This window comes from Cricetulus griseus, chromosome 3, assembly GCF_003668045.3.
Source record: "Cricetulus griseus strain 17A/GY chromosome 3, alternate assembly CriGri-PICRH-1.0, whole genome shotgun sequence".
NCBI lineage: Eukaryota > Metazoa > Chordata > Mammalia > Rodentia > Cricetidae > Cricetulus > Cricetulus griseus.
This window is the reverse complement of record NC_048596.1, coordinates 182,065,339-182,087,635: the sequence shown is the minus strand read 5'-3', so window position 1 is coordinate 182,087,635 and position 22,297 is coordinate 182,065,339. Positions and strand designations below refer to the sequence as shown.

The 22,297-nt window shown below is 44.8% G+C and overlaps 1 protein-coding gene across 2 annotated transcripts in view; it reads left to right on the top strand.

Annotated features, from left to right (window-relative positions):
- Positions 1-22,297, top strand: part of Ranbp10 (RAN binding protein 10) — a 62,191-nt gene that overhangs the window by 20,311 nt on the left and 19,583 nt on the right. Inside the window, exons 1-2 of one of the 2 annotated variants that reach the window (XM_035442645.1) lie at positions 2,816-2,855; positions 8,309-8,496. In XM_035442645.1, the coding sequence (XP_035298536.1) occupies positions 8,394-8,496 (103 nt within the window). In that variant the 5' untranslated portion in view covers positions 2,816-2,855; positions 8,309-8,393. Of the gene's footprint in view, positions 1-2,802; positions 2,856-8,308; positions 8,497-22,297 lie in introns of those variants that run through there. The other variant, XM_027405856.2, reaches the window with a different exon arrangement.

The following is a 22,297-nucleotide window of genomic DNA, read 5'->3' as shown; positions in this document are numbered from 1 at the left end:
TACCTTAGTTTCAGGAAACTCTTATGCCAGGAGTGGTACTAGATATGGTGTGGGATACAGACTCAGGCTCCTCACAATAGGACAGGATGAGTGGATGCCTTCCAAGTTAGGGAACCTCCTGGCTGTGTTGCTCTTGTACATTTTGAGTGGATGACTACAGGCTAGTTGCGTTGTTTACTGCTTGGTCAGCAAAGACATCAAGGGAACAGAGATCAGCTCTTGTCATTCTCTACCACATAAAGCCAGGAAGCTGATTATTTAGGCTGCTGTTTTTCTGGGGAAATGTGCAGGTTGTAATCTAATGGGAATCCTGCCATCAGACTCACACAATAGCTCCTAATGGTCCTAGAAGCTGGCCATTTCTGGCAGTTATTATGTGTTTCTTGGAAGGACTGAACAGTTCTGTTCAGCTGGACTGTGTATTGGGCCATGTCTTTGACCTCAAAGGATCTAACTCTGTGTCCCAAATAGTGTTTAAAATAAGGAAGAGAAGTTTTCTTTGTGCCAAAGATGCCCCTCTATAAAATGCTGGTCCTCCCCTCACCTCCTTTAAGCACTGTGGACTAAATTAATTAGCTCTATGTGCTAGTCTGTGTCTTTTCTTGATACCTGTACAACATGATGGGGTTGCTGGTTTCAAAAGGAGATGGGTAGATCAGAGCCTTGCATTCCTGTGTACTATTCGTTTGGGTATTAGAGATTGCTCCTCCAAAATCCAGTGAGTGGTAGGTACAGACAGCGAGAGAAAGGAAAGAGGGCATTAACTTCGTGTGAATTCCAGGCAGGAGCAGGGCCAACTATGGCTGGCCCTGGGAGTGTTAGGGAGCAGGGTTAGTGTGTGGAGTGTACTGGAGGAGGAGCTCTCTGGGTGGGATGTGCATGGAAAGGATCTGTGTAAAGTCATCACACAAACACCAGAATGTGAGCATCCAGCCACTGGAAATGGGCAAATGACGGCAACTCTGTGCAGCTACTTCAGTTTTGGGGAGTGGGGCGGTGACTCAGTGGTAAAAATGCCTTCTGTACAAGCATTTCTCTAATATCCACATAAAAATCTGGACACAGAAGTACACACCTGTAATGTCAGAACTGGGAATCTGGAGATGGGAAGACCCCTGTAGCTTATTGACCAGCCAGCATAGCTGGATTAGTGAGCTCCAGGTTCAGTGAAAGACTATGTTTTTGTTTGCCTGTTTGTTTGTTTGAAACAGAGTTCTCTGAGTAACTCTAGCTGTCCTGGAACTCACTCTGTAGACCAGGCTGACCTCAAACTCACAGAGATCTGCCTGCTTCTGCCTCTAGAGTTCTGGGATTAAAGGGGTGTGCCACTACCTTCTGGCCAAGTCTAACTTAAAAAAAAAAAAAAAAAAAAAAAAAAAAGATGGAGAATGATTAAAGCAGATACCTGATAGTAAACTCTGGCTTCCACACACACATGTACACACATAATGAACACACACACACACACACACACACACACACACACACACACCAATAGAGACCTTTTCCATTATGATAAAAATCACTTAACATAGCTTTTGCCATTTTAACTTTTTAAAACATACAATTCAATGGCATAAATATACTGACATTGGTAGGCAATTGTAAAGTTACACCTTAGCCTCTTTAGATGGTGTTTTGGATATTTTAAGTATTCCAAGTACCTCAGCTGCCCATTTATGGACGCTCTTATGTGCTTAGAATCAGGTGTTTTATATTTGGCTTCTACTTTTTTTAGATGTAATTTATTTATTTGTATTTTTATGTTCATTGGTGTTTTGCCCGTATGTATGTTTGTGTGAGGGTGTCAGATCCCTGGGACAGGAATTAAAGACAGTTGTGAGCTGCCATGTGGATGCTGGGAATTGAACTCAGGACTTCTGGAAGAGCAGCCAGTGCTCCTAACCTCTCTGAGCCATCTCTCCAGCCCCTACTCCTTTACTGTTAAAAGATGATGGCTGATTTTTTTTTAAACATTTATTTATTTTATTTATTTATTTATTTATTTATTTTATGTGAATTGGTGTTTTGCCTGTATGTATATCTGTAAGGATGTCAGATCCCCTGGAACTGGAGTTACAGATAAGTGTGAGCTGCCATGTGGATGCTGGGAATTGAAACTGGGTCCTCTGGAAGAACAGCCAGTGCTCTTAACCACTGAGCCACCTTTCCAGCCCCAGATGGCTTGATTCTTTTATTTTTAAGTTCTTGAGTTACCCATTTCCTTATATACCACAAACACTTAGACGGAAAAAGAGATTTCCTTTTTTGGCTTACCTCTTCTTATGAGTACCACAAAGACTTCTTTGGGAGTTGCCACAGGAAAGGCCCCACCTTGCCTTGCATACCTTACTTAGGTGCCTGGGGTGGAAAGATGTGTGTGTGTGTGTGTGTGTGTGTGTGTGTGTGTGTGTGTGTGTGTGTGTGTGTTCTGTCTTGGGGGGGTGGGGTGTGTGAATAGTTTTGGAAGCTTAAACTTCACCACTTCCCTGCTTTGTGTGATCTAGGAGGTTAGCCATAAATGTACAGGAAGGGTAATGTGTATGTGTTTTGAGAATCCTGAGAAGTGTGGGGCTTAGTTAGTACTTAGATGAGAGAAATCAAAAGATGAAGGTTTTCTGAGAGCCATTAGTATATTGAAAAAGTCAATGGTCATTGCTTTTCTCATTTTTCTGTCTTCTACTAAGAACTGTTTGGGAAGGGAAATACAATTAATTTTTAGCTAGCATACAAAGTAATGAGTTTCATCATACAGATGTGTTCTACTTTGTTCTCATTCATTGCCCTATTTGCTTTTTTAAGGTACATGGGAATTGGACTCTCAGCTCAAGGAGTCAACATGAACAGACTACCTGGTGAGTCACTGTTTAAGAGAACATTGTTCTGCTCTCATCTGTTCTCATCAGTCCAGCAGCTTCAGATTAGTGAAACATTCTAGGTCCTGAATCTAGTCTTCCTTTACCAGTCTACCAGAGCTGCTGAAAGACTGAGAGGGTCTTGTTTGCAGGATGTCCAGTCATTAGGTGGATAATTCCAAATGATGGTCATTGAGTTAGGACATCTTCCATTTCAAAAATTTTTTCTTTTTTTTTTTTTTTTGTTTTTTGTTTTTTGTTTTTTTGTTTTTCGAGACAGGGTTTCTCTGTGTAGCTTTGGAGCCCATCATGGAACTCGCTCTGGAGACCAGGCTGGCCTCGAACTCACAGAGATCCACCTGCCTCTGCCTCCCGAGTGCTGGGATTAAAGGCGTGCGCCACCAAAGCCCGGCTCAAAAATTAATTGATGGAGGCTACAGAGACAGTCTCATAGTTAAGAGTGCTTCCTGTTTTTCCAGAGGACTTGAGTTCAGTTCCCAGCACCCATGTCAGGTTGCTCACAACTGCTTCCTTGGACCCCTGAACCCACACTCAAGACATACACAATTAAAAATAAAAATCTTTTAAAAATTGACAAGTGATTGTCATTCATGGAATTTGAACTGTTTACTGTTAAATGAAGTGACCTGACTTTACTCCCATTGGGGTTACGCCTCAGTAACCCTCATTCCCATTGGCCCTTGACAGCCTGGGACTCAGGCATGTGCTGGGAGGCATGTTCTGCCAAGCCTGGCTCCTTTGTTGCTTGTTACTTCACCATGTTAAAGATCAAAGTCTTTAAGTGGTTTACCACATGCAACCTAGTTGAGGTGAATTCTGAATAAATAAGACATATGACTAACATATTTGATTTTGTAGCTGTGGGTCCAGCAGCTTCAGATTAGTGAAACATTCTAGGTCCTGAATCTAGTCTTCCTCTACCAGTCCTACATACTTCCAGTTGTTTTCTGCCCAGCTGTTCATTCCCAGTCCTGGCTGGGCACAGCTGAGGAAACAGAAGCCTACCCTAAGAGCTGATAGTTTTCAGGTGATGGTGCTGAGTCTGTGTTTGTCTTACGTGGCAGAGATGGCATGACATGAGCTGCCCTGATAACAGTACAAAGGCAGTGTCTTGGTGGTTTTGCCTTGGAATCCTTGTGCCTGTGCCACAGCAGACAGCTGGCTTTTCTAAAGAAGGTCTAATACTTCAGTGCCTTTTCCTAACAACTGTAATCTTTGTCACAGATTTGTCTGTAATGGACTGATTTCAGATGCAATCTAGACTTGTTCTGAATTCAGCTAATTGTTAGGAATTTGGCTTTTTGCTTCTATGTGATTGAAAGCAAAGTGTTTTTTGTTGTTAATCTGTAAGTTAGGTGTAGCCTCCTTTTTGTTTTTAGCTCTCTTATACAGATCTGTTTCTTGCTTTCAGTGTGATCTTTGAACTTTTGTACTGTTTTGGTAACAAAGAAAAGAGATTTTGTTGTTGGAGACAGAGTTTTGTTGTATAGCTCAAGCTAGCCTTGAATTTGAGGTTTTTCTTGCCTCTGCTTCCCAAGTGTTGGGATCATAGATGGGCACCAACATGCCTTGCTTGCCCTTGACCTCATTTCCACTCTGAGTGCTAGATCTTCTTGAGTGTCTCCCCACCTTATCTGAACTCTGCCTGATAATTCCATGGGTAGAGATAATCAGATTGAATCTAGGTAGGGCTTTTCGGGAAGGATGAGACATTTCTGACTTTTCTAGGATGAAGGACTAGCTAAATGTCTGAACAGATCTAGCATAAGACACAGGTATATAGATAGAGTGGAGGGATCCTTCTCAGGAATGACAGTGGGTCTCTCATTGCTCAGTCTCCTGCTGCGTTTGGAAGGTTAGAATACAAGAGTGTGCTTTCACCTTTCTGAGGTTTCTCTCTCTGTATGTGGGGTGTGTGTGTGTGTCTTGAATATATCTGCTCTAAACTGAAGGCATCATCACTTATTAGCAGACCTGAAACTCCTTGCAGGTATTTTGGCAGGGAGGCAGGATGAGTATGATAGCAGCTCAAGCGTTCCTGCCAACTGTTTTTAATTTCCTAGAGGCCCTTGAAGACTAATTGGGTTGTTTGGATGTGTGATTGATGCGAGGGGACTGGTAATGGCCTTAGCTGGGTCCAAATTTTGAGACTTTATTATTTCTAGATGAGATGTTTGAGAGATAACATATCTTCAGGCCTGCTAGCCACCTGTTGGGGCTTCTGTTGGCTGTAGGCCAGTGCTTCATTTGTCCACATAGGCTCAAAGGGGGCTTTATGAATATTTACTTTTTTTTTTTTTTTTCTCAAGGCAGGGTTTCTTTGAGTATCCTTGGCTCTCCTGGAACTCACTCTGTGGTGATCTCACAGAGATGCCTCTGCCTCCCTAGCGCTGGGACTAAAGGTGTGCACCACCACTTCCTGGCTTACTTTTTTTTTTTTTTTTTTTTTTTTTTGAGAGAGAGAGAGAGAGAGAGAGGGTTCCTCTCTTATGTTGCTCTGTCCACCTGCCTCTGTCTCCCAGTACTGGCATTCAAGGCATATGCAACCACACCTCACTCAAATATCCCTTTGAGATCAGTGTGTACATATGTAATTGGTGGACATATTATTGCTTTCTGTGTTTGTTCACCATCAGTGGATCCAGTGAAGCCATTCTGTTTAGGTATACCATAACTACAAACCTTTCTTCTATTGGATATTTGTGTTTATGTGAAGGAGTTTGTTTGATTTGAGGCATAGTCTTCCTATGTAGTTCAGGCTGGCCTTGAATTCATAGTCTTCCAACCTTCCTCTCTCTGTGCTGGGCTTGCCATATTTTTCTTTAAATTAAAATTTGTATTCTGATGAGGTATTGAACCTAGGACCTTACACATGCTAGGCAAATGCTCTCCCATTGTGCTATCTATTCAACAGGCCTTGCTTTTTGGCCAGTCTTAGAAACATCTGTGTGCAAACTGCTTGTTTTTTCTTCTAGTGTTATTTAGGGAAGGGTGTTAATGTTTTAATATAGTGAAGATGTGAAAGTTTTTATATTTGTCTAAAAGACCTTTTGGGGTGGTGCAGGAGATAGGAAAGCAGAGTCTCATGTATACCAAGCTAGCCTCAGACTCTCTATAGCTAAGAGTGACCCTGAATTCTGGTCTTCCAGCCTCTGAATATTACCAGCCTATGCCATTATAAGCCTGTACTACTTAACACACCATGCTTTGGGCTAGGACAGTTTGGAACTAGCAAGCCTTACAAACAAGATTTTAGTTAACTGTTCCAAAATGCTGTACTGACATTTTCTTCCTTTTTTTTTTTTTTTTTTTTTTTTTTGAGGCAAGGTTTCTCTGTGTAATCCTGGCTGTCCTGGGACTCACTCTTTGGACCATACTGACCTCAAACTCACAGAATCCACCTGCTTCTGCCTCTGTGAGTTCAAGGCCAGCTTGTTCTGCAGATCGAGTTCCAGCATAGCCTGGGATACACAAGAGAAACCCTGTCTCATCGTGGGTACATGGGTATTACATATTTATTTATTTATTTTTTGTGCTCATGTCATGGTGCACATGTGGAGGTCAAAGAGGAATTTGCTGGAATCGGTTCTGTTCTTTTACTATGTGTTCCTAGGATTGGACTCAGGTTGGCAGGCTTGGAGACATATGCCCTTGTCTGAGCCATCTTTCTGGCCCTTTATGTTGATCTTAATGATTATACTGTTTCATATTTGACAGGGGAAAGACAATTTTTTTGTTTTAAGGAGAAAGTACCTTTTATTTCTCCATTATGAATAGTACTAGTGTTTGGTATAATATAGGAGGTTGATTTTCCATTCTATGAACACTTATTGTATCCTAGGCATGTAATACTCCATGATAGGTGCAGAAATTTTTAATGAGGGGAGAGACAGTGGTAGGTGTTTTGGCCTGATATTGAAGATTTTCCAGGTGGATCTGAACAATGGGTAGTAAGGCCTGTGCCTGTGAGTACATACATGTGTTTTCTGCCCAGGGGCATGGTCACTGAGGGATAGTCGGAATTTGCTAGTTGGGGGAAGGGTTTGTATTCTTGCCAAGGGCATTGTGATGGTGGTCTCCTCCTCTTCCTCCTCCTCCTCCTCCTCCTCCTCCTCCTCCTCCTCCTCCTCCTCTTCCTCCTCCTCCTCCTCTTCTTCTGTAGTAGCTGGGGGCTACAGGGTTGTTTTGTATAGGCAAGATATTACCACATTAATTCACCCTAACTCCATGTAGAGGAATGAGGGGCAGAGGAATTGAAGCTGGGACTAAGAACTTTAAGAACTCAGCTGGTCAGGGAACTGTAAGAAGTGGTAGATTATGGTTTACAAAAAGACTTTTTTCTTACCTTAAGATATTAACTGGAAGCATTTAGTCATAAATGGAATGGGGACTGAGGATGTAGCTCAGTAGTGAGGTGGTGGGTTTGGTCCCCAGTACTGCCTATCCCCTAGAGCAGGCATTTATGTTTTAAATGTGTATATATTGAGATAATGGAATATATCTGGTTTGGTTGAGAAGACTCCTGCTAGGTCATTGGGAGAGGTTCCTTATTTTGAAGGCTATATATACAGATTACTTTTTCTTTTGGGGGTTGGTGATGGGAATTGAACCTAGGGTCTTGGCACTTGTAAACTCTACCATTGACCTATACTACTTACTCTATTTTATTTTCTATTTGCAAATTTAGAAAAATTTAGGTGGGCTGAGCAGTGGCGGTGCACACCTTTAATCCCAGTACTCGAAAAGGAGAAGCAGGTGGATCTCTCTGAGTTTATGGCCAGCCTGGTTTACAAAGCTAGTTCCAGGACAACCAGGACTACACAGGGAAACTCTTGTCTTGAAAACCAAAAGCCAAACAAACAAAAAGAAAGAAAAAACTTAAGTGGGCAGGGATATGGCTCAGTTGGTAAAGTGCCTGCTGGACAAACTTGAAGATCTGAGTTTGGGTCTTTAGAACCCACATAAAAGCTGGGTGTGGTAGCACACATATGTAACCCCAGTACTGTGGGGTGTGTGTGTGTGTGTGTGTGTGTGTGTGTGTGTGTGTGTGTGTGTGTGTGTGTGTGTGTGTGTGTAAACAGACAGATCCCTGAAACACATAGACCAGCCAACCTAGCTGAGTCAAAGAACTTAAGGTTCAGCAAGAGACCCTGTCTTAAAATATAAAAGATGGAATGATTGAGGAAAGACATCCAGTGTTTACCTCTGCCCACTGTCCCATGTGCCCAAGTACACACATCCCTTCTTCTAGTACACTATACACACAAAACAAAACAGAGTAAAAAACCCAAAGTGTAGGATTCCATAAATTTTAGAGAAAGCATTTTTGTTTGTTTTGAGGGCTGTTTGGGTGAGAAATCAAAGCAATTGGGTTGTGAGTGTAGGGTTTGTCCCCAGCATGTGGTAAGGGCCTTTTGTGCTTTTGTTTGCAGGTCACCTGGACATGGGTGTATGGATTATGCTCAACACAGAGGGAGGACTAGGAAGTAGGGCTTAGTCACTCCTCTCTGGGGAGCCATGGATATCAAGGTACCAGTTGGGAGTCACAGCAAAGTACAAGAACTCATCCAGGGCTGTGTGTGCTGGCACACACCTATCAGGAACCGGAAGCAGGAGGCCTGTGAGTTCTCAGCCAGCTTAGGCTATATAGTAAAATGTTCCTCAAATTAAAAACAATTAGCCAGGCATGATGGATGGCTCTTGTGTTTATCCCAGCAGAGGTAGGTGGATCTGAGTTGGAAGCCAGCCTGTTCTACATCAGTTTGGGCTGTGTAAGTGAAACCGTGTTGTAGACAAACAAAAGAAAAACTTTAGCAGGGAGGAATAAGAACTGTGATGCGAAGGGTGCACTGAGCCCTCTGGCTGTTTGTGGGAGTGCCCGCCCTTCTCATGTCCTGGCAACTTGCCTGGAATTGCTGGGTGGGGTCCAGTGTTAGGCTGCTGCTTCAGCATTTATAAGTGGTGGCAGGCAATACTCTTTCATCCTGAAAGAGGCCACTGGAATGAAAAGGATAACCCTTGATCCTGGACCAAGGAGGCCCTGGCGTTAGCCCCTACAGGCTGGCCTTTCCAGTGTTGCAGAGAAACTTGCCAGGGCAGGTGCCATCATCTCTTTGGAGGTCTGTCTATTCTAGACCAGGCTTTGGGTGTGAACAATAGCATTAGCAGCTCTACTCTGGCTCCTCAGTGCTGTAAAGCTTCTGGGGAACTATCACCAAACAGGCCTCTTTTTGCATGGGAAGCTTGAAAAGCTATTCTCTGGTCCCATCACAGCATTAAGTGAACAGATTCTTTCTTGACCCCCAGGCACTTTGCTTTTGGAGCCATGGATAACCAAGTGTCTTTGTGTTTTAGGCTCTGTCTTTGCTAGATGCTTTACAGGGAACATCTCATTCATTATAACTGAGACCCTAATAGTGCATTGTGTGGGTGCTTTGTGACAGGTACTGAGTCTAGCCCTGAGGTAAATAGACAGTGTCCCCCTCGCCCCTCCCTGTGAAACTTGCCTAGTAGGAAAGAAAATGTGTGGTTGAGAACCCTGCATTGGCACTTGACATTTGGTAGGTTCCTTGAAGGGAGTGCTTAGGGTGTGATGAGAGTGTACTAGAGTCAGGTGTCCCTGAGGCGTGGCATACAGGCTTCAGTTAAAGGATGAGGAGGAGTCAGGCCGGGGGTGGTGCTGCCAGGTGGTGAGGGAAGGTCAGAAGGGGAAGAAAGTTCTGGGTAGAATAAAGATCTTGATGGCGGAGGTGCAAGAGCCAAGTTGTAAGGAAATGGGTAGGCCAGTGGGACTGGGCTGTATGGTTGACAGGGTCCAGTAAGGAATATGGATTTTGTTGGGTGTTTTGAGGAAACCATAGTACAGCTTGGAAGGACTGGTACAAGGAGACCGATTAGAACCTGTCTCAGTGGCCCGGAACTTCACGAAGTGACCTGGACAAGATGAGGAGAAGATGGGATGGCTGACTAGCTCTTTGAGAAGTGATTGAGCAAGACTTAGTGTTTTAGAGTAGTGGATGGTTGGTCTGCTAGCTGTTAGCATGTCTCCAGAGAGTTGCTGACTATTTAAAAAATCTTTCATCAAGCCTTGGAATGTGTAGCTCAGTTGGTAGAGTGTTTGTTTGTCTGGCATGCAAAACACTGGTCTCCAGCACAGCAGAAACCCATGGAATATGGTGGTACATACCTATAAACCCAGCACTCTGGGAGGTAGAGGCCAGATGAAGCAGAAATTCAAAGTTATTTTGGCTATATATTGAGTTTTGAGGCAGCCTGTGCTATGTAAGATGCTGCCTCAAATTTTATTAATTGATTTTTTAAAAAAATTTTTTATTAGTTCAAACTAGGAACAAGCTTGTTTCACATGTCAATCCCTTCTCCCTCTCCCTCCCCTAACCCCCCCATTAATTGATTTTTTTGTTGTCATTTTTTGTTTTGTTTGCGAGACAGGGTTTCTCTGTGGCTTTGGAGGCTGTCCTGGAACTAGCTCTTGTAGACCAGGCTGGTCTTGAACTCACAGAGATCCATTTGCCGGTGCCTCCCGAGTGCTGGGATTAAAGGTGTGTGCCACCAACGCCCGGCTTAATAATTGATTTTTAAAAAGATTTATTTTAAGTATGTATTCAGTGTTCTGTCTGCATGTATGCCTACAGGCCAGAAGAGGGCGCCAGATCCCATTATAAACAGTTGTGAGCTACCATGTGGTTGCTGGGAATTGAACTCAAGACCTCTGGAAGAGCAGGCAGTGCTCTTAACAGCTGAGCCATCTCTCCAGACCCCGAATTTTTTTTTTTTTTTTTTAAATACAAAGTTTCTCTCTGTAGCTCTGTCTGTCTTGGAATTGATGATGTAAATCAGGCTGGCCTTGAACTCAGAGATCTGCTTGCCTCTGCCTCCTGAGTGCTGGGAATAAAGTTGTGTGATACCACCTCCTGGAAAATTAAAAAATAAAATGCTTTTATTAATTAAAAACATGACTGTTTTGACGCTGAATCTCAGTGGCATTAGAAACAGGCTGGGAGCCTGAGTCAAGCAGGTCTTGTCAAAATCAGTCAGAAGATGCTAACTTAGGAAGTCTAGGCCTGAACTGCCTAGCTGCTGCTATTGAGAAATACTTGGTCCTTGGCTCCTACTACTACCTCTTCTGAGCCTTGTAAAAAATGCTTGTGAGGAAGGGGTGTTGCAAGTGTGGATGGGAGTCATACCCCCCCCCCCCCGCGTGTGTGTGTGTTGTGTGTGTGTGTGTGTGTGTGTGTGTGTGTGTGTGTTTCTCTCTTTCCTTCTTTCTTTTCTCTGTACATTGGAGGCTGTCCTGGAATTCACTCTTGAACTCACAGACATCCGCCTGCCTCTGCCTCTAGAGAGCTGGGACTAAAGGCGTGTGCCACCACAGCCTGTCTAGACACCATTTTCTTATGGGTCTGATCTAATGAGTGTTTGAAACTAGCAGAACCAGTATGAGACTGACAAGAGCACTTTATCCTTTCCTTTTCTACTCTGACTCCCTGTTTTTCTGGTCCCTTTGGATCTGTCTCATTATCATGCACAGTAGGTGAATGAAGGGCCTGGAGAGGTGGTATTGGTCCTCTGTAAGAGGACTCTAGTGGCCTGTGAGTGGTTGGTTGGGCTTGGCCAGGCCCTGAAAGGGCAGTGTTAGGGCAGCCAGAGGAGAATCCAACTTAGCCAGGAGAATCCAACTCACTGCCCTGATTCCACACCACTTTTAAGCAAATCATCCCTCTAGAAACCATGGTTCTTTTCTTAAGGCTGGGCAGAAAGTGAACCTGCTTTTACTAAATGGAAGTTTTCTTGCCGGGACCAGGTCCTCATGTGCTTCTTGCCTCTGCTGACAACTACTGATTCCTAGCCCTCAAGTGTGCTCTCTACTAATCTCATCCCATGCTTCTGCTGCTGCTTTCTCTATTCTGTCCTTTCTTCTTCTGTGGCTGCCTTACTGGTCTCTTCAGCTCTGTGTCTCTGACGGATTCTTCTGCTCTGTCTCTTCTTCAGATACCTCTGCACCATGCATATACTTATCCTCATGGCTGTGAAGCACCTCAGACATACTGCTGACACCTCACATTTGCCACTGGCAGACATTGATTTTGCCCTGAGAATGCCCTTCCTCTTAACTCCCTAGTGCAATCTTGCTTGGTCCCTTCAGCTCTGACCATCTCTTTTGTTTTTTGAGACAGGGTCTCTCTGTGTAGCAGCTCTGGCTGTCCTGGAACTCACTAAGTAGACCAGGCTCACAGAGATCCTCCTGCCTCTGCCTCCCGAGTGCTGGGATTAAAGGCGTAGGCCACCGCTGCCCGGCTCTGACCATCTCTTGATGACATTTGTCACCATGCCTTGTATGACGTAACATTTATCATGTCCTTAATTGGGTTGTGAGCTCCTTAGGACTTGGACTACTTTTTTCGTGTGTGTGTGTGTGTGTGTGTGTGTGTGTGTGTGTGTGTGTGCGCGCGTGCGTGCGTGAGTGCGTGCGTGCGCGCGCGCGTGCGCGCGCGCGTGCGTGCGCGCAGAATCTTACTGTATAGCCCTGGCTATCCTGGAACTTGCTATGTAGACCAGTCTGGTCTTGGATTCACAGAGAACTGCCTGCCTCTGCCTCTTGAGTGCTGGGATCAAAGGTGTGTGTCACCATGCCTGGCTGTGGAATACATCTTTTAATCATGACTCCAGAGTGTGTACAGGGCTTTGCATAATGGTTTTGGGTTGAAATTGTTCTTGTGCTTTGTTTTGCTTCAACATGATGAACTTCAGTAAGTCACTTGTGGTTTTGGAACCAGTTTTGCATCGGGTCCTCTTGGCCTGGGGCCTGCCTTTAGTTTGCATGAGTCTTGGTTTGGAGCTCAGCCTACCCCTCTGTGCCTTAAGGGCCGGGGCACTGATTGTGATGGGGCTCTACCACCTTGTACTGATAGGGTTCAGAGTCATTGAGTCGAGAGCTGACTCATATTTACTCATGTAGGAAAGCAGATCTTACATTAATTGACTGTGTGTGTTGGTTTATGCATGTGTGTCAGTTCTTTTCGTCTACCCTTTGAGTCCTGGGGATTAAAATCAAGTTACCAGGTTTGACAGCAAGCACCATTACCTCCTGAGACATCTTGTCAGCCTGGAAAATCTTGAGGGCTGTGTGGGTTGGTGTGTGAAACTGTATTGTTCAGTGGCTAAGGCCATGGGCTGGGAAGCCACACTGTCTGCATTTGTATTCTTGCAGCTTTGTTACCTAGAATGATTACTTAATTGCTTGGTTCTTTAGTTTTTCCATCTATAAAATGGAAGATGTATATTAGCATATAAATAGGGTGGTGGTTATAAGAATTAAAGATTAATTCCTTTGCAGGGAGGGTCTAAGATAGGATCTCACAATATACCCTAAGGTAGCTTCAAACTAAATGTTCCTGTCTGAGCATTCCAAATGCTGGTATTGTAGGTGTGTACCACCACATACTGTTAAATGGGTTTACTTCTTTCTTTCTTTCTTTTCTTTTTTTTTTTTTTTTTTTTTTTGAGACAGGGTTTCTCTGTGGCTTTGGAGACTGTACTGGAACTAGCTCTTGTAGACCAGGCTGGTCTCCAACTCACAAGAGATCCACCTGCCTCTGCCTCCCGAGTGCTAGGATTAAAGTTGTGCACCACCAACACCCGTCTATTTCTATACAATACTAAGAATTCTACCTGATACACAAGAGGGGTGCAGAAGTATAGCCATTGTTGGAATAGGTAAATTTTCTCTACCTGAAAAAAAAAGGGCACACCTGTGTGTTTCAAGTTCTCCTGTGTCTGCATATAGACTGGAGTTGGCTTTCGTTGAAACTATACTTTTTGAAGCTGCTTATAGTGGCCCATGCCTTTAATCCCAGCATTTGGGAGACAGAGGCAGGTGGGTCTCTGTGAGCTATAGGCACCCTGGGCTACATAATGAGTTCCAGGACAACATAATAGAGAGACCCTGTTTCAAGAACAATGAAAGGAGACTGCGCGTTCCCCTCAAGTGCTTGTTTTCTCATTCGAGTGTAGACTGCCCTAGTAGGAAGGTGCCTGAGTCCATGGTCAGAATGCTGATGTTTCTAATGTGTTTTTTTAGGTTACTGGCTTAGTGGAGCATCTTTGCCTTCATGGCTGTTGGGGCAGAGGAGTGGCACTGTGGGACTCTCTAGTGCAGATGATAACAGGAGCAGCCCCCCACCCCCAAGTGAGGCTGTGCTGCTCAGTTTCTTGAAAGCATGAGGGAGTGTCTAAATTTGCAATGTCAGAAGTTTCTGTTGGAAGATGTGGAAGTTTTGTTTATCTTTTGTAAGGTGTTCTTTGGTCTCCTGAAGTGTGAAACCGAGGAACAGGTGTGGCTCCGAAATAAGAATGTTGGAGCCCTGGGCTAAATGACTCAGAGGCAAGGTTGAATGATCTTCTGGCAGGTAAATCTAGCTGCCTGCTGCCGCACCCTTGCCTTGGAGAACTAGCAGGAAAGGGCAGGGATCCCTAGGTTGAGGAAGCTGGATGAAGAAAGCAGGATTGTGGATGGAGACCAGGCGTTTGGGCTTCTTCCATGCTTTGGTGCTTTAAGAAGTTGGGGAGAAGCTGGGCGTTGGTGGCGCACGCCTTTAATCCCAGCACTCGGGAGGCAGAGGCAGGTGAATCTCTGTGAGTTCCAGGCCAGCCAGGATAGGCTCCAAAGCTACACAGAGAAATCCTGTCTCGAAAAACCAAAAAAAAAAAAAAAAAAAAAAAAGAAGTTGGGGAGAGATAGACATTGCTTCTGTTCCCTTCGCCTCAGATGGAACCAGGGAAACTCATGCTGTGTTGAAAGGAGGCCCATCTGCAGTGAGCTGGGGTTTTGGCATTGTCCTACTTGCCTTTTCTGTAGTAAGGTGGCTGTTCTCATGGTGTTGTATATATTCCCTTGATTGCTACAACCCCTCAGAGGAGAATTCAGACCCACTGAGACCTATTTTCCTTAATTGTTGGAAAGGAATATCTGGAAGGATCATGGTTAGGGATTGGGAGTATATCTCCTGGAGCAGCTGTTGCCCAGGCCTGGGCTGGGGACTGAGATGGGGGAATGCACAGGGTGGGATAGTCTGCTTTGTCTCCACAGATGGTGGAAAGGAACTGACCACCTTCCCTCCTTCAGAGTGCACCTTACCAAGCCTGCTGTGAGTGGGCTGTCAGCAGGGTATCCCCAGCAGGAAAGCTGCCTCTGCTAGCTGGGCCACATTCTGCACACAGCTCACCTATCATATCTGCACAGGTTTAGGAGAGGAACCACTGAGAGCCGAGTTCATGTGAGAAGGTGAATAAGTAACAGGATGTTCAATATCCTTCCTCTGCCTTCTTAAGGGTGCAGCTCAAACAGTGAAAAGTAGCTGAAGTAAATACTAGTTGCAGGTACTGGTATATAGCAGATGTTTTAGATACTGCTGGCATGTAGGTGAGTTTCAGGGTTAGTCTGAAATGCTGCTTGTGAGTACCTGCCAAACAGGAACTTTTCTTTCCTTCTTCATGTAAGCTGGGACCCTTGTTGCTTACTAGCACCCAGCACGGTTTTTGTTTAGCCACCATCTCTCTGGAACATCTTTCCTCTCAGGAGCTAGTGCTTTAGAAGGGCTTGCCATGTGGTGCTTAAGCCTCTGTGAGGGATACCATGCCTCTTTCCAGCTGGGTGAATTGAACATTAGGGCCTCACTAAGATTTTCACTACAGCAGAATCCCTGGGCACAGAACTGGGAGCCATACTTCCCCTGTTAATATTGTAGTCCTGTACATACCTCCTAAGCCAGTGCCTAGCTGAAACTGCTGGAGGGAAGAAGCTAATTAGTTGTTACCTAGTAAGTCAGTTCTTTCGGGTACTTGTAAAAGGGATCAATTAGGAAATTCTCTGAAGGCTCTGAGCAGCTGCCCAGGACCAGGGCAATAAGAGAGGTTAAGGCAAGCCTGGTACTGCCTGCCCATTGTTGCCTTTCTTTCTGTCTCCTCTATCTGAGATGTCCTTGGAAAGTATGAATGGGAGTGATGTAGATGCCCCAGAAGCCTTGGAGCTCTGGCAACAGGTCCTACAGGGTAGTTGAGAAGGTTTGGCAGTTGGATACCAGAGGTGGGGAACTGGTCAGAAATCCTGATGGTTCATATGGTGGTGTGTGGTCCCCAATGGAGGAGCGTGGTTCATGTGAGAACCTCCACCTCACGTTTCCCTGCAGTTGTGCTCAATTCTAGCAGTGACCTTAGCCCTGTGGCCCAGAACTCCTTTTCCAAGGGCTACTGCCCTCGCCCACAGGACGTGTGTCAGACAGCACATCAGTGCTATTTAGCAGCCTTTTGAAGGCTGCTCAGTTAAACTTGGAAACTCTTACTAGACGTTGGAGTTGGTTGTAGTATTCTGTTCTTTCATATATCAGGTCTTAGTTCTCTATCAAATGTACTGGACTTAAGACTGTTTTTCAGTGTATTGGTTCATGCCTGTAATCCCAGCACTTGGGAAGCTAAAGCAGGAGGATCACTTTGAGTACTAGACTTGTGCTACAGAGAAACTGTCTAAACAGCAAGTTCATTTCAAGCTGACTACGGGTGTACTTGTAGTTCCAGATATTTAGGAGGCCAAGGCAGGAGGATCACTTGAGGCCAGGAGTTCTAGGCAACATAGCAAGACTCCATCTCAATAATAAAAAAAAAATAAGATACTATATCTTTTCAGGGCAAATTGTGGGACCTTTGAGAATAAGATTTGTTTTGTTATTGTTGTTGCTGTTGTTTGTTTTGGAGGTTTTTGTTTTGTTTTTGGAGATAGGGTTTCTCTATAACTTTGGAGTCTGTTCTGGAACTTGCTCTGTAGACCAGGCCTGTCTTGACCTCACAGAACTCCACCTGCCTCTGCCTCCCAAGTACTGGGACTAAAGGTGTGCACCACCACCACCTGGTGAGAATAAGGGATCTTATTGACATTGAAAGGGACAGTTTTAAAATTTGAGCTTGTTAGTCTTTGAAAACAGATTCTCTGGTACACTCTGATGAGGCTGGGGCCACATCAGGCTAGAACAGAGTGGGGACCAGTTGCTGCTCCAACCCTCACAACCAGTGCTATGTATAGAGATCTATGTCAAAAAACAGTAGTGTTGGCGGGGCGGTGGTGGCGCACGCCTTTAATCCCAGCACTGGGGAGGCAGAGGCAGGCGGATCTCTGTGAGTTCGAGGCCAGCCTGGTCTATAAGAGCTAGTTCCAGGACAGCCTCCAAAGCCACAGAGAAAACCTGTCTTGAAAAACCAAAAACAAACAAACAAACAAACAAACAAAAAAAACAGTAGTGTTGGGGCTGGAGAGATGGCTCAGAGGTTAAGAGAAATGGCTGTTCTTCCAGAGGTCCTGAGTTCAATTCCCAGTAACCACATGGTGGCTCACAGCCATCCGTTATGAGATCTTGTGCCCTCTTCTGGTGTGCAGATATACATGGAAGCAGATTGTTGTATACATAATAAATAAATAAATCTTTAAAACAGACAGTAGTGTCTGGGCCACCCTTTGTTCTTATTTACCTACATCTCTTAGGATTTGGGGATGCATGCAAAGTCAGGCTTTTCCTGCTTTACCTACATATCACCCATCCATTAACCCTCCCCAGAGATTTGAAAGAAGCCCTGTGGGAAATGAGCAGAAGCCAGACTTAGCCCCCGAGAGACAATAAATAGTCCTGGGAGTTGAGACTTCACACCCCCATTGTGCAGAGCAGTGCCATCCCTTTTCCTTAACATGGTTCAGTGTGACAAACCCAGCTTTCCCTAGGGACTCTAAGGTATAGAAAAATAACATGTAGGTGAGACAGATGCCATTTGAGCTTAGACCTAGCTAGACCCTCTTGGGCACTCCTAGGTCTTAGACTTCTGAACACCAGGGATGACGACACAAACAAGATGTGTTTCTTCCTATTTTAAAAAGATATTTATATGTGCGTAGGTGCTTTGCCTGCTTGAATGTCTGTACACTACATACATGCAGTGTCTGTGGAGTGTAAGAACAAGGTAAACTGGAGAGGATGGAGTTAACTCCATCCTCAGAAAAAGACCACCAAGGATCTGACACATAAGGTTTAATGTTAAATTACCAGTCTCGGCAGGGACCCTTTTCCTGCAGCTGCTGTGCCAGTTTGCTGGACAGGGTTCCTGCTGAGGCTTGTAATTTAAGATTAAACCTTATTCATTTTCATCAGTGAGTCAGCTCCTTGGTGGTTTTTTTTGGGGGTCTCACGAACTTGGCATAACATGGAGGCCAGAAGAATGTATCAGAGCTATGTATCAGAATGTACAGATGGTTGTGAGCTGCTTGTGGGTGCTGGGAATTGAACTGGGTCCTCTGGAAGAGCAGCCAGTATTCTTACCTGCTGAGCCATCTTTTTATGCAGGTACTAGCTATATCCTCCCTTTCCCTACCCATGGCTGCAGATGGACTCCCAGGCCCTGTATCATTGGAGGGGTCATGAGCCCGTGGGAAGGCATACCTTATCCAGTGTCATTAGATACTTGCAGAGTTTTTTGTTTTGTTTTGTTTTGTTTTCTTTCCTTCTTTAACATGGTTTCCATGAAGAGCCATCATGAAGATTCTGCTCCTGGGTTACTATTTCCTTTTCTATCTGCAGCTGCCAGAGGTTTTAGGGTTGCCATGGTCCGACAGTCCTAAAGCTCAGATTAATGGTCACAAGAGTGGTAAGACTGCAGAGTGCTGTGATGGGCCTATTCTGTTACCTCACAGCATCTACTGAATGGAAACAAACAAACAAACAAAAAACCTCTCCCGTTTTCCCATTAGCCACTGTTGATCTGTTGCACACTGTGCTTCTGTCAGGGTTTTTTGTTTTGTTTTGTTTTTGGGTTTTTTGAGACCAGGGTCTCTCTTTGGAGCCTGTCCTGGAACTTGCTTTGTAGACCAGGTTGGCTTCGAACTCACAGAGCTCCTCCTGCCTCTGCCTCCCGAGTGCTGGGATCAAAGGCATGCTCCACCACCACCCAGCTCTGTCAGGTTTTTTAAGATAGTTGGGGTTATAGAGAAAGCAAATCTGATGGACTTTTGAATGGAATGTATCAGCACCAGTGAAGCCCCACATAGTGCTTGGCTATCTTTTTAGTAGGCTTAGAAAACCCCCTGGCCAACCAGCCCAGCACATTGCTTTCCACAGCAGGTCCCAAGGGTGCAATCTTGAGATCCCTGGGCATGGTCCTTGAATGCTGAATGTTCTGTAAGCTATCAACGAGCAAGAACAGAGTGGGCCTGGGTCTTCTGCCAATGGACCCTTCAGGCTGTTTGTTGAGAAAGGCGGATGGTGACCCTGGCTTGCCACTGCAGGGAAAAAGGGAGCTAGAAGTCCAGAGCACCTAGGTGTGATTACAAGCTGGTGTTCAAGGTGGTGAGAGGAAAGAACTAGAAATATTTCTTGTGGCTTGTACCTCATGACCAGTCTCATTGAATCTTGCTATCCCTGAAAGAAATTCAGTTGAGTAAACTCAGGAGCTGAGTGAAAGAGGTGGGATTCAGACTCAAATGCTAAGTCAGTAAGATCATCTGAACCTGTGATTTGAGATCAGCCAGGGCAACATGGTGAGACCCTAGCCGAAATACAATCAAGTCCTCTGATCCCAAAGTAAACTGTTGAGTGGGATGTGGAAAAGTAACTGGTCTGAAGGCCCAGGCTCAGGCTAGCTTGTGGGTAAGGCATGGGCTGGCCCCTTTGTTTGGGCAATGTTGTGCTGGGACCTAGTAGGCAGCCACAGCCCAGGCCCCCTTCCAGGGTTTGGATGGAATACACTGATGGTGTGATTTGGCAGTGATCTTTTCCAGTCCCCGTTACTTTGAGACTGCAGCCCTTGATGTGTCCTCATGGGTGGCAGTGTTATGGGTGGGCTCCCAGAGCAATCATACGGGAGTCCTGGCACTCCCACAGAGAGTCTCTCACCTCTGGGATGTCCCATGCATAATGTCTGGGGATGCCAAGACAATGAACTATTTCCTCAGCCACCCTGTACTTATGTTTTGGGTCTTCCCATTTTGATGATGAGTCACGGGAAGTGGATGGTACTGTGGTTCCTAAACTGTACACATGGAGCCTCCTGGGCTGAATGTAGCTTGCCCTCCCTTTGTGTTACTGACATCTAGTAAGTACCTGATGTGTGACAGGGCACCCTGACATTGGCTCTTGTGTTAGGATGCCCGTGTGATTAGTTCCTTTTGAGAGTAGCAATACCTAATTTCTTTGGAGGAGGAGGAATGGTGAGTTTGGTGGCATTTGAATCAGAGCTAACTGGATATGATTCCCTATAGAGCCTGGCCCATATACTAGTGCCCACCTGTCCTCTTAGAACCCTGTGTCCTGCTGTCCTTTGATGCAGCTGTTTCTAGTTCTTGTTTTGTTTTGTTTTGCGTTGCTTTGTTTTGTTTTGTTTTGTTTTGTGGTGCTGGACATCAACCCAGAAGGGTTTTAAGCATGCTAGGCAAGCAATCAACCACTGACCTTCATGTCTGTGGTCTTGTAGTGGGAATAGCAAATCTCATTATTAGACGCATACCCAACTTTGTACAGGCTCACCCAGAGAAGGATGAATATGCATGCTGTTGGCTTTAGGGCATGCGTGGGAAAGAGTATATTAGTCTTAAGGAGAGGGGCTGGATAGGAGGACCTTACTCGAGACATGACTACTAGTCCCCTAAATAGGAAGGGGACTTGGCACATAGATGATTTTCAAACTTCTAGGGATATTGCATCCTCTGCCTTGTTTCACAGATGAGGAATGGAGAACCAAAGGAATGAAGCTGTTTACTGGGTTGGAGTCATGTCTGCCAACTTGCTGTAGGTTTCTTTCCAAGTGCAAAAGTGACTTTATTATAAGTCTCTATATGTGGAGCCTCATGTGTGCTAGACAGACACTCTACCACTGAGCTCTACCCTCAGTCCTAAAAAACATTCTTTGAGCACCTACATGAACAGATGTTAGGTAGTGTGGACAGAAGGGTGCTTAAATAGGGTTACTTAGTCCAAGAACTTTGACTACATTAAGGAAGAGAGCCTTTCTTTGACCAGCTTGGCCCACTGACCCCTGGAAGGGCAAACTGGTGCTGGTCTCAGGTACCCAGATGTTCCTCAGGGCTGTTTATATCTTTTGTCTCTGCTCCCTGCTTATTAGCTTTAGGCTCCTAAACTGACTTTCTCTATGAGGTTAGAACAATGGCTGCAAGGGAATTTGGGAGCTGCTAACTACCTGTGGAAATTTGTTTTGCTCAGATGAGCTGATTGTATTCTCTTCACCCAAAATGTCTTTCCCTCTGATCTTCTTGGCAAGTAGAACTGGTGTGTGTGTGTGTGTGTGTGTGTGTGTGTGTGTGTGTGTGTGTGTGTGTGTGTGTGTGTGTGTGTTTGCCCGAATATATAGTGTCTGTGTACCACATGCATGCAGTGCCAGGAGACCATTGGATCTCTTGGAACTGGAGCAACAGATGATTGTAAGCTGCCATGTGGGTGCTGGGAATTGAACTCGGGTCCTCTGGAAGAGCAGCCAGTGCTCTTAATCACTAAGCTATCTCTCCAGTCTCTACCAGGTATTCCTTGCTTACTTGATTGTTTACTTACATGTTATGTCTTCCCTGCTCCTTCCACATTCCACATCCCCCTTTGCAAACTCCTAGGAGTTGGGGTTTGTTAATTATTCAGTAGCAGAGGAGAGGAGCCTTGCCCTTTCCAGAAAGGAAAGTCCCATGCTATCTCTGAACCATTCTGCTGTTGCAGCTGCTATTCCTGAGGAAATACATAACATTCTGTGGTTTAAAAATATCTTATTTATAGCTGGGCAGTGGTGACACATGCCTTTAGTCCTAGCACTTGGGAAGCAGAGGCAGGTGAATCTCTGTGAGTGGGAGACCACCTTAGTCTATAGAGTGAGTTCTAGGAGAGCCAGGGCTATACAGAGAAGATTTGTCTTGGGAAACAAAACAAAACAAAACCCAAAAACACCTAAGTAAATAAATACATAAAAATAAAATGTAAAAAAAAGAATTAGTAGAGCCTAATGGTGAAGTGCCTGTCTAGCATTCCCAAGACCCTTAGTTCAATCCCTATTACTACCAAAAAGAAAAGACTAAATTATTCCCCAGTTAAAACACATTACATATTTTTAACAGCTGGGCATGCTGGTACTCTCCTGGAATCCTAGCACTTGGGAAATGGAAGTAGGAGGATCAAAAGTTCAAGACTAGCTTCAGCTACATAATGAGTTTGAGGCTATTGTGGATTTCATGAGATCCTGTCTGAAAAACAAAAACACTCTTAACAACTGACTCAACAGAATAGACTTTATAAGTTCTAGCTTGCTCCTTCATGAGACTTCGCCTTTTGCATTTGTCTTCTAGTGAGTCCCTTCCAGGTTTTGGTTCCTGCCTCAGC